Source organism: Cervus canadensis, chromosome 10 (assembly GCF_019320065.1).
Source record: "Cervus canadensis isolate Bull #8, Minnesota chromosome 10, ASM1932006v1, whole genome shotgun sequence".
NCBI lineage: Eukaryota > Metazoa > Chordata > Mammalia > Artiodactyla > Cervidae > Cervus > Cervus canadensis.
In genome coordinates, this window is record NC_057395.1 from 30,220,200 (window position 1) to 30,233,265 (window position 13,066).

General features: G+C 35.6%; 1 protein-coding gene across 2 annotated transcripts in view; it reads left to right on the forward strand.

The window, feature by feature from the left end:
* Positions 1-13,066, forward strand: part of PRPF18 (pre-mRNA processing factor 18) — a 52,186-nt gene that overhangs the window by 18,140 nt on the left and 20,980 nt on the right. For both annotated transcript variants that reach the window (XM_043480354.1, XM_043480355.1), the window contains 4 exons: positions 2,149-2,253; positions 4,790-4,903; positions 10,544-10,690; positions 12,138-12,206. In XM_043480354.1, coding sequence (XP_043336289.1) covers positions 2,149-2,253; positions 4,790-4,903; positions 10,544-10,690; positions 12,138-12,206 — 435 coding nt within the window. The remainder of the gene's footprint in view (positions 1-2,148; positions 2,254-4,789; positions 4,904-10,543; positions 10,691-12,137; positions 12,207-13,066) is intronic.

The window sequence follows — 13,066 nt, forward strand, 5'->3', positions numbered from 1 at the left end:
GCCTGAGATATAGCCATTTTATGTGATAAGGTATCACATTTCAAACACTGCTCAGCCTACTGGATAGAAAATGTGATCTTGAAATATTAGAAATAAATGAGTTGTCTAGAAAACTTTGAATACTTTAGAAACATGACTAAAATTATCTTTGAGATTACCTAGTTAATAATGTATTGGGGTTTTTATTGGGAGGGGTTAAAGGTTACGAGGTGAAGTTGTGTTTAATTTATTTTAAAAGATAACTGTATCTAGTCTAATTTTTTAAACAAAGTTCAGAGGTTCTATTGAAATACTTTTGACAAATCATAAATTTGAAATCGACTCTGCTTGTGAAACATCGATTATACAATAATACTCTTGTGCATGTAATGGGGAAAGTTCTGGAAATTAATTTTATCTGGCATAGCATTTCTAGAAGAAAGCATGAAGAATGCAGATGGTATGTATATGGATTTGCTTTCACTTTGTACTCTTGGGAGAGGGTAGGTGTTAAAACTGTAGTTGTATTTCTGATAGATTTTTAAAATATGAAAGTTTACATTGGTATTTTGATACTTCTCTTAAGTATGTTGATTTCATTTGCTTCTAGTGTAGGGAATTAAAATATGTTTTAAAACCATCTAAATATCGAATAGATAGTCAGAAAGGATTTCCATTATTTGCTTGCCTTAGCGTTGTCTAACTCACACTTAAAGTAAAATAAGAATCACTTACCCTGGGCTTAGTCCGCTGACTCGGTTTCTTTCCCATATCCTTAGATTTGAACCTTTCTAACTTTTTGGTAAAGTAGGACAATAAACAGTGACAGTTTTCCTTTGGTTAGATTGCTCTTGCTATAACAGCAGTCCTTTCTTGCCAGCATAGAGGAAAGCACTGAAGCAAAATCAGTGCTGTAAAGATACCGCTTGTAACGTTGAGTCCAGCTGACAGAATGTCTTAGGTCTTTTCCTTAAGGCTACTCACTGCCATTTTATAATTGAAAATGCTTTTCATCCTGAGATTTTGGGAGAAATACCTCTTTTTACAGGGTTTTCTTTCTAAAGCATATTTAATGGTTTCTTGTTGGTAGTAGTGAAAATACAGCATGTTACTTTTATTCTCTTATAAAAACTAGTTACCTTTTATTGAGGCTTGATGCTGATTTGGGTTGTGAAAATGGCGAAAGTTTAGTTTTTTACTTACATTTTCTGTTATCACTATTAACACTGATTAATATAACCTTTAACCTAAAGTGTGGAATCATCAAGTATAAAATTGTAACCATACAGCCTTTCTTAACTGAATGGTTTCCCTTAATGTTGATCTTCTTTGATTTTTTTTTGGATCTTCTTTTGACCTATTAGATTTGTCTTAGGTCAACTGGAAAACCATGTTTCGGTATCTTTTTACAGATCACGCAGTGGGGCTTATAAATTGCTGAACTCAATTTTCCTAAACTGTGACTTGGGAAGCTGACTCAAGAAAATATTAGAAGAGTTTTTTTCCCTGCAGTTTCATATGAACAACAATGTCCAGTCTGATCTCTGTGTGCTATGAGTAGAGAGTGGCTGGTTTTCATTATTTTCCTTCATGGCTCAGTTCATGGGCAAGTTCTGTGGAGCACTGGGAAGTTTTTTTACACATCCAGCAATGATTCCTGTGCACTTGGAATATACCTTTCAAAAATCAGGATAGGAAAGAGCTTGAGACTTCACAGGTTTTTTGTTATCAAGCAGTTCTTTTTTCTTTGGTCTTCATTTTAAATCTAGAGCAAGGATCAAATAACCCTGTAAGATGATTTTCTCCAAGAGGAGAAGCAAGCTGATTGTTTCCAAGAAGAAAGTAAAAATCTTGGAGTCTAGGGAGAAAATGAGTCTAGATTTCAACCTTTAAGTTTTTGATTGTGGAAACCATTTTATTGATAACTTCTGTTGCTCTTCTGTAGCAAGAATGCTTCCAGGGTGCACGCTCTCTCCTTGGGTGTCCCTATGCTCTTGCAAGCATGTACATCAGTTATGAGCTGTTTGTGCAGAGGAACACTTAGAAAGCCTTCAATATGTTAAACATGTTTCATTTCAGTGGATGCCTAATATATAGAATGGTACATGTTAAAATAAACCATATTGTATTTTAAAAGGGGAATTTCATTTCTTTTGGCTATTAATGTAGATACAGCCAAAAGATGAGGACCAGAAACCATTAACTTCATCGAATCCAGTATTAGAACTTGAACTGGCAGAGGAAAAATTACCCATGACTCTTTCTAGACAAGAGGTAAGTTTTATATATCAGTGCTTTGTTAAAAAAAAAAAAAAAAAGGAATCTCCGCAGGATTGCATTTATCTCTAGTTCTAATAGAAATTAGATTATCTAATAGAGATTAGATTATCTCTAGTTCTAATCTCTAGCTCTAATGTCATCATTTCCCATATAAAATGACTTACCTGACCAGCATAGTATTATAGTTCAGTTTTCTTTGCTGCTGCTGCTGCTAAGTCGCTTCAGTCTTGTCTGACTCTGCGACCCCATAGACGGCAGCCCACCAGGTCCCCCGTCCGTGGGATTCTCCAGGCAAGAACACTGGAGTGGGTTGCCATTTCCTTCTCCAATGCATGAAAGTGAAAAGTGAAAGGGAAGTCGTTCGGTCGTGTCAGACTCTTAGTGACCCCATGGACTGCAGCCCACCAGGCTCCTCTGTCCATGGGATTCTCCAGGCAAGAGTACTGGAGTGGGGTGCCATTGCCTTCTCCGTCAGTTTTCTTTACGAGGTTCTAAGTTTTTGCTTTTCTTGATACTGTTGTCTTAAATAGTTTAAAGAATATCTTATGTCTTAAATTTTTTAAAGAATATATCCTTCTAAACTTTAAAAACTAAACACATTCTAAGTAAGTATAATTAAATGCATATATTTGGAATAATTATATTTAGATAATTTGTCAAAGTTATTTAAAATAATATCATTTATGTGTTATGAGAAAGTAAGTTATAAAATGGTAACTTTTGTTGTTGTTGTTCAGTTGCTAGGTCTGTGTCCAACTCTTTGCAACCCCACGGACTGTATCCCTCCAGGCCTCTCTGTCCTCCACTGTCTCCCAAGTTTGCTCAAATTCATATCTTTTGAGTTGGTGATGCTATCAAACCATCTCATCCTCTGCTGCCCTCTTCTCCTTTTGTCCTCAATCTTTCCCAGCATCAGCATCTTTTCCAGTGAGTTGGCTCTTCACATCAGGTGGCCAAAGTATTGGAGCTTCAGCTTCAGCATCAGTCCTTCCAATGAATATTCAGGGTTGATTTCCTTTTACTTTCTCTTGATACATCTTTCTAAGTCAAAATATAGAATCTATATAATTTTTTATGACTGCATAATTTCCCATAATATTTTAGAACTACTACTTTATTATTTTTGAAACCAATTCTTTGTTAATTGCCATTCAGATTGCCTCAGCATTTCCCTTTTGTAGGTTATACTGAGATGAACATCCTTATACAGATGTCATTGCATGTGTAATAATTTATGATTAGTTTCCTTTGGAAAATTTTCTAGAAACATGATTTCTGGAGTCTACTAAAGCCTATATATTAATACATGTCTAACACTTTGGATATAAATTACCAGAGAGCTCTGTAAACACGTTCCACTATTTCATACTCTAGCCTATAGGCTTTGTCCATACCCTGGTCAATATCAGCTATTATTTTCCTTCAGCAGCAGCAAAATTTTAAGATACTCATGTGAAAAAAGAGTTAAGATTATATACACAGGTACACAATGAACTTTGAGCAAAATGAAACTTTCAGAGGAAAGGAGGGCTGACTCCAGAAGCTGTCATGTGAAAAGTAGATGAAGGACTTTTGAATACTTGGCCTGAAGAGAAGAATATTAGAGATTTTTGAAAACAGATATGTTGACCACAGCTCTAATTTTGAAAAAACATTGAGTATTCTGTCTTTTCATAAAGCTGAGATAATTGAAAGAGGTAGGTTTTTGTGTATTTTGAGAAGCATAGTATAACTGTCCAAAGATGAGGTGGGCTGCTCCATGAAGAGGTGTGATTCCTGTCATTTGTCAGACACTGGCCTTCAAGAAGCTGTTTTTGAGGTCATTTCTGCATTGATTGGAGATAGCATTAGACGACCTTTAAGTTTTAGTTTCAGTTAATCCAGTGGAAGCCTTGCCAGTGGTTTCTAAGTGTGATACCATTTCAGTTCCCAGATTGTTCTTGGTAATTTTTTTCTAATTACAGCTTATTTTCTTAATTATAATTTTTATTAGTCCTTTTTATGAAATATAGCATGTATACAGAGTGTGTGTAAAATGTGCAATATAGTAGATAATTGCAAAACAAAACAGACTCTCACACAGCCATCACCAAAGTCAAGGAGAAATGTTATCAGCCCTCCAAAAGCCCTGCATGTGCCCCCCTCCACCCATTTGTGACTCTCTTTCTTGTCTAAGGGACTAGTTTTGGGTTTTAATTTAGTATTACAGTGCTGACCCTTGCCTGTCTCTGGTCATTGGCTTATCAACTGATACCAGACTTTTTTTTCTCTGTATGAATGTTATCACTCCTTCCCATCTTAATGGTTTTCTTATGTTGCCTACTACATAGATTGGTCCTTTCTGTAACACTCACCAAATGACCTAAACCATTAGGGTTATTTAAGGTGTGACAGTAATTCAGTATATCTGTTTGTGGAAAACTAAAGAAAGAACAAATAGAACTTACTTTCACATCTAATTTTCAAAGTAAGTGTTTAGTCTTCTAAAATAGGAATTACTATTGTTTCTTTCTTTCTTTTTTTTTAATAGGTTATCAGAAGATTGAGAGAAAGAGGAGAACCAATCAGACTCTTTGGAGAAACAGATTATGATGCTTTTCAACGTTTAAGAAAAATAGAGATCCTCACACCGGAAGTTAACAAGGTAAAAAGAACAAAGCTAGAATATCATTGTACCACATAGCTCAGAATACTACAGACTTTGACAGACTTCAAATAATTGCATTATTATATGGAAAAAAGGAAAAATGAAGTTGCCAGATTACTGCTGCTGAATGTAAATTTTCTTTTAAAAGGCACACATCTTGAGCATGTGGTTCAGTGCATTTTGAAAATGCTTGCAAGTGTGTGGCAACTACCCTTATGAAGATATGGAGTATTTTCATCACATGCACATGAAAACTCCCCAGCACCCTTTCTTGGCCAGTACCTGGATTCTTTCTCCTCCACTCTTGGGCAACTACCATTTAAAATTCTGTCACCAAAAAAAAAACCTGTCACCATCGATGAACTTTACTTGTGTTAGTATTTCACTTGGTAGAATCACAGAGGATATGTCTGGCTTCTTTTGCTCAGTGTAAGATTTTGTGGATTCATCCATGTTGTTGTGGATGTTGGTAACTTGTTCCTTTTCATTTTTGATGATAATCAGTAATATGAATTTATCACCATATGTTTCTAGCCTTGGGCTGTTACGAATAAAACTGCTGTGAACATTTTTACACAAATCTATTTTGGCTCTGTGTTATTTCTCCTAGGTTAAATACATTTTTATCTCTCTGGAAGTGGAATTGCTGAATAGTAACAGTAAATGTATAGTCAACTTTTTAAGAAATGACAGATATTGCCAGTGCTGTCTCATTAGTGTTTGTTATTGTTAGTCTTTTAAATTTTAACCATTCTCTTGTTTGTGTAGTAGTATCTCATGTGGTTCTATTCACAATTCCCTGACAACTAAAGATTATGAGCATCTTTTTATAGACTTATTAGCCTCATCTTTCTCTATGCAGTGTGTCTTTTGTTCATGCTTCAGTTGGGTTGTCTTTTTATTTTTGAATTATAGGAGTTCTTTATGTATAACCTGGATTCTTCGTTAGATATACAAATTCATGTTTTGTATCTGTTTTTTCCTAGGTGTTACCTGTTTTCTTAACGGTGTCTTTTCATGGGTAGGACTTTTGAATTTTGACAAAGTTCACTTTATAATTACTGCTTGTGGTGTTTTGCTTAAGAAAACTTTGCCTACCCTAAGATCTTAAAGAGATGGTATTTTCTGTATTTTCTTCTGAAACTTTAATAGTTTCAGCTTTACTTTTAGGACTCTGATCTTGTTTTATGGCTCAGTTTATAATCCATCTTGGTGAATATTCCATGGACTCTTGAAAAGAGCTTTTGAAATGTCAGTTACAGTGGTGTTTAGGTCTTTTGTGGTCTTATTTACTTATTTACTTGCTCTTTCAGTTACTGAGAGAGACAGATGTAGTTATATGTAGTTGTGTAACAAACCACCCCAAAACTTACACCTTAAAACAATTCATTATCATAAAATCTTTCTCAGTTATTTGTGATGGTAACAAACCACCCTGAAACCTTGTATCCTAAGATAGTTTATCATTCTCCATCACGTTCTGTGGTTCGACTGGGTTAAGCTGGGTAGTGTTTTGGTTGGGGTCTCGCCTGTGATAGAGTCAGGTGAGGGTTGCGGCTGAGGTCACCTGAAGGCTCCCTAGTCTGGCCTTCTTGCTAGGCATGCTGCCTTAAAGGTGCAGCTTTGTTGTAGCAGAGGCAGCATTTCCTGCCCTTTTAAAGCTAATATGTCATTGTATGTATGGACACCATTTTGTTAATCCATTCATCCTTGTTGGACAGGTAGGTTGCTTCTGCCTTTTGGGCTATTGTGAATAATGCTGCTATGGACACAGGTATATAAATATGTGTTCAAGTTTCTTGCTTTCTCTTCTTTTACATATATTCCTAGAAGTGGAATTGCTGAATTCTATGGTGATTCTGTGTTTAACTTCTTTCTAAAAGCATAAATGAATTTAAAACATTTTCTTCATTTATATTGTTAATGTGCACAGCAGTTTGTTTTTATTTTCAGTCCTACCTAAAGTTTCCTAACCTAAATCCTTGGAAAGAGCTAAGTGGTTTTGTAATGCCTCATTTCACCAGTATTTGTTCCTCTTCTATATCCCAAGTCACTTTCCTTTTATCAAAAGAGTCTAAATTGCTAACGTGCACTATTGTTTTTGTTACCCAATTTAATTTTTCTGCTACTCATGTCTCATTACTTGAGAAATTTTCTAGCTTTTAATATTAACTTACTACAACCTCCTGTATTCTGATCTTATCCAGTACTAGAATTTATTTGGACTTTTGAAAGTTGCAGTATAACTGACATATAACATATTCCAGATGTACAGCATGATGACTTGATATTTGTATATATTGCAAAATGATCACCACAGTAAGTCTAATATTCATCACTGTATGTAGTTACAAAAATTGTTTTCTTGTGATGAAGACTTCTTCAAAAATCTACTTTCTGAGTAACTTTGAAATGTGCAGTGCAGTATTTTTAGTCACCATGCTGTACGTTATATCCATGTCAGTTATTTATTTCATAACCGGAACTGTCTAAAAGTTAGTAACTTAAGTTTGAACACATTCTGAAGCTCAACACTTTTCCTCCTCTCCCTTCACATTTTTTCCTGATACCACATTTTGCATCTTTTTGTATTGTGTAGCCCTTAACTAATTACTGCACTTATGGTTATTTTTACTACTTTTGTCTTTTAATCTTCATACGAGCTTTATAAGTGATTAATTTACCACCTGTACCATACATTTACTTTTATCATTGAGATTTAATACTTTCATATGTTTTCTTGCCAGCTGAAAGAAGTCCCTTTAATATTTCTTACAAGGATAGTTTAGTGGTTAGGAACTCTCTTAGCTTTTGCTGGTCTGAAAACTCTTGCTCTTTCAATTCTGAATGATAACTTTGCTGGGTAGCGTGTTCTTGGAAGTTTTTTCTTTTAGCACTTCAGATATATTGTGCCACTCCCTCCTGGCCTGCAAAGTTTCTGCTAAAAAATATCCTGATAGTCTTATTGGGGGGTGGTTCGTTATTCAAAGCAAGTTGTTTTTCTCCTGCTGCTTTTAAGATTCTTTCCTTTCTGTAACTTTTTTTTTTTAAAGTAGAGTGTAATTGATTTATAATACTGTGTTAACTTTGGGTAGAGAGTGTAGTGACTAAGTATCTTTTGCAGATTATACTCCATTATAGGTTATTACACAATAGTGGGTATAATTCTCCTTGCTATCTATACAGCATCCTTGTTGCTTCTCTGTTTTAAATATAGTTTGTATATCTGGTAGCCCTAATTTGTTGCTCTCCCCTTTCTTTTTCTCATTGGTAACCACAGTTTGTTTTCTGTATCTGTGAGTCTGTCTCTGTTTTGCATATACACTCATTTCTATTATTTTTTAGATTCTACATAAGTGATATCATACAGTATTTGTTTTTCTCAGCCTAACTTATTTCACAAGACACAGTAGTCTCAGATCCATCCGTGTTGTTACAAGTGCCAGAACCCCATTCTTTATTATGGCTGAGTAGTATTCCTCTGTGTGTGTGTGTGTGTGTGTGTGACAGACATGCATACATGTTCTTAATCAGTTGTCTGGGGTGCTCGGGCCGCTTCCATGTCTTGGTTATTGTAACCAGTGCTGCTATGAACTTTGAGGTGCATGTATCTTTTCATACTTTTGTTTTTTTCTGGATGCATAGGCAGGAGTGCAATTGCTGTGTCATATGGTGGTTCTATTTTTAGATTTTTAAGGAGAAAAATAATGGCTATATCAGTTTTCATTCCCAGCACTAGTGTACAAGGGTTTGCTTTATATCCTCTTCAGCGTTTGCTGTGTGTAGGCTTTTTAATGATGGTTGTTCTGACTTGTGTGAGGTGATACCTCATTGTGGTTTTGATTTGCATTTCTCTGGTAATTAGTGGTCCGTCTAGTCAAAGCTATGGCTATGGTTTTTCCAGTGTCCTGTATGGATGTGAGAGTTGGACTATAAAGAAAGCTGACTACTGAAGAATTGATGCTTTTGAACTGTGGTGTTGGAGAAGATTCTTGAGAGTCCCCTGGACTGCAAGGAGACCCAACCAGTCCATCCTAAAGGTGATCAGTCCTGAATATTCATTGGAAGGACTGATGCTGAAGCTCCAATACTTTGGCCACTTGATGTGAAGAACTGACTTATTTGAAAAGACCCTGATGATGGGAAACATTGAAGGCAGGGGGAGAAGGGGACAACAGAGGATGAGATGGCTAGATGGCATCACCGACTTGATGGACATGAGTTTGAGCATGCTCTGGGAGTTGGTGATGGACAGGGAAGCCTGGTGTGCTGCAGTTTATGGGGTTGCAAAGAGTTGGACATGACTGAGCGACTGAAATGAATAATTAGTAATGTAGAGCATCTTTTCATGTGCCCATTAGCCATATGTATGTCTTCTCTGAGAAGTGTCTTTTCGTATCTTCTGACCGTTTTTGGATTGGGTGGTTTTTTGATATTGAGTTGTATGAGCTGTTTGTATATTTTGGATATTAATCCCTTGAGGGTCACATCATTTGTAAATATTTTCTCCCATTCAGTAGGTTGTTTTTTCATTTTGCTGATGGTTTCTTTGCTTTGCAAAAGCTTTTAAGTTTAATCAGGTCCCATTTGTTTGGTTTTGGTTTTATTTCTTTTGCCTTAGGAAACTGATTAAAGAAAATACTACCAAGATTTATGTCAGAGTGCTCCGCCTGTATTCTCTTATAGGAACTGTCTTTAACTTTTGACATTTTAACTGTAATGTGCCTTGATGTAGGTATGTTTAACTTTTTCAGATATTGCTGTAACCTTTTCCGTAGCAGCTGTACTGTTTTACATTTCCAGCAGTGCACAATGGGTCTGTTTCTCCATATCCTAGCCATGTTGTTATTTTCTGTTTTTTGTTGATACTATCCATCTTGATGGTTGTGAAGTGGTATCTCTGTGGTTTGATTTGCATTTCCCCAATGATTAGTGAGGTTGAGCATCTTTTCATTTACTTACTGGCCATTGTGTGATGTCTATTCAAGTCTTTTGCTTATTTTAAATCAGATTTTCTGTTGCAGTTAACTCTAAGAGTTACAGTTCTATAGTTTTAGCCATTAAATTTAAGTCTTTGATCCATTTTGAGTTAATTTTTATATGTGGTATATGATAAGGGTCTATCTTTAAGGCTTCCATTTTAATCAAATGATTACAAACTAGAAGTGAATAAAATGTGGAGTTTACTGGTTTGTTAGAAACGTAGTGAAGTCTAGGACGTGGTTGAGACTCTGGCTTTCTACTGTTGACGTTGCCAAATGTTTTGGAAGTTGAAAGCAGTTGGAGTTGTTAGACATTTTCAGTGAACCAGGAAAATGGGTAGAGCGCCTGGTCACTTTCTCTAGGCCTCATTAGAAAATTACAGCATTTATGCAGATTCTTAATTGGATTTGTCATTTATATTTTTTATTTTTCTGACCGTCAGACTAGCTATTATGTGTATATTCTTTTAAATTTGAATATGCTCATAAGAATTGACTTTGAATGTATAGCAGTCATAGCTGTATAATAAATTGAAATATTGTTTGAGTTTCCTTGTGGAGAGAAAAATGAATTATACTCATTATCAGAGAAAAAAATCAGAAGTGAAACATCATTGAAATTTCATACCAGGTGTAACTTTTTACCTTCCCTCAGGGATTGAGGAATGATCTGAAAGCAGCTTTGGATAAGATTGATCAGCAGTACCTCAATGAACTTGTGGGTGGCCAAGAGCCTGGAGAGGAAGACACCCAGAATGATTTGAAAGTTCATGAAGAAAACACCACAATTGAAGAATTAGAGGTGATCCCTCACCACCTTCCTCACTCCCCCACCCCACCTTTCATTCCCTGGGCTGATGGTTGAGCTCATCAGACTGTTCAGTTCACAGCACCCTGGCATCTTTGGTTATTACAAAGGCCCTTCTTCTATTTCATGCCTGTTGTTTGTTCACTCCCTTTTTTCTCATTTTCTACACACATTCTCCTCCTTCCTGCCTTCAAAAGTATTCATTCTGATATGTTTGTTGTGCATCCTTTTATTGTCTTGTAAAACCAGTAATGTTTTGTATGCATGTGCTTTGGTATACATAAATGATACTTTATTGTGAAATTCTTCATTCTGTTTTTTATTTTCAAGTTCCATCCTTGATATGCTATGTCATCTAAACTTTTGATTTTAATTGTTACATAGTATTTTATACAGTGTGACTTTCAGTGCCTTTTAATAATAGCACGATTATTTAATAATAGCACAATTGCACCCCTCTTCCTGTTACCACGGTTTTGTGACAGTCAGTCTTGTACATAACCCCTCTGGACCAGAAGCAAGATTGCTTCTTACCTTGTCTGAATACTGCCAGGTTGCTCTTTGGAATGGGTTACCAGTCTCTACTCCACCATCAGCAGTGTATCGGTACATCCCTGCCAACACTTGGCAATATCTTGCTTTCTTATTTTTGCCAGCATGTTGAATGTGGAGTGATATAGGTAATATTACTTGAAATAATTTTGAATTCTCTGTCTAGTGTGAGCAAAAATAATGACTTAAATTTCTTAATAATTGTAAAGTCATTTTCCTGTTACCTTTCATTCCTTGCTCTTAACCCATGTTGGCTCCTGTGAGTGAGACTGTAGTTGAGGTTATTGTTTGTTTTTTTGAGATTTTCCCCCTTTTTATTTATCTTTTAATATATATTTATTTTTAATTGACTGATTGCTTTACAATATTGGTTTGATTTTTGCCATACATCAACATGAATTAGGCTTAGGTGGACATATGTGAGGTGGTTGTTTTATTTGTACTCCCACCCCCTGAATTTTACTGAAGTAATAATTTTACTGAAATAAAACTGGTGAACAAACCAGTTCTGGGCATTTTAAACAACTTTGGAGATAGTCACATACTATGCAATTTATCCTTTTAATATGTACAATTCAGTGGTTTTTAATATATTCACAAGTTCGTACAACCATCATCACAGTCTAATTTTAGAGCATTTTTATTCCCCTAGAGAGAAACCTCACATTTATTAGCAGTCACTCCCTTTATCTTTAGATTCATAAACGATAACATGCTGTCTAAATTTAAATGGCAAATTGATATTTTTAATCTATCTAGAAATTCTGTCAGGCTTTAAATCAAAATTGGACTGTACATGTAATAAAGGACCACGTTTGGACTGATGTTAATAGCATATATATTCAGCTGTTGCTCTTGACTAACGAACAGAAACATCCCTTCTTTTCAGGCGCTGGGAGAGTCTTTAGGAAAAGGTGATGATCATAAAGACATGGACATCATTACCAAATTCCTTAAGGTATGTGCTTTTTGGCTCGGAATGGAGGATGTTTTCTTTAGATAAGAATTGGTCTTACTTTTTTTTTTTTTTGGTCTTACAGTTCTGAATTGTTTAAGAGTTAAAGACTGGAAAGGCAGACTCTCATTAAACATTTCTGCATGTGTAGTGTTTATATTGTTCGTATGTGTTTGGATATAGAGGTTAAACAGAAAATGTATATTTACTTTCTTCATGGCACTTGTAAAGCTGACTTATTATTGTAAACACACAGAAAAGAATCAGAGCAGTAGAATGAACAAGAAGTTTTAAGGATTAAAATTTTTTTTAAACATCCTGGGAAAGAGTGTAATAGGGAGAGGATTCCAGAAGCTTCTCTGAGAGATGACATAAGGAAAAAGTGGCAAGACATTGGCAGTGAAAAAGGCAAACACTTGGGTAACTTTTCACAGAATTATCAGTAGCTCCTTCTATCTTTCTTCCCAGTTTTTCTCTCTTCAGTGGTTTAAGGAGAGTATGTGCAAACCCCAGATTCCTTTTAACATTTCTTCACAAATTATCAATATTTATATTCAGACCAAGAGATTTAAATGCAAGAAATGCTTTTAACTTGTATTTACAGTTTAAATACAACATAATCGGTCATCAAGATTCTTAACCCACTGAGGATTTTGCATGGAATTAGCTAAGGTATGGGATCTAATATAAACTAGAATTTCCTCTGAGTGATGGCCTCTCCCAATAGTACTTGCACAGGTAACACCACTAGGGGAATATGGCCTCCTCAGCCTTCACTGTTTAGCTGCCTCCAGAAAGGGCACTCTTTGTGTAGTTAAATTCAAGGAGCACCTGGGTAGTTTTCTAGGGTGGGATGGGGGCTG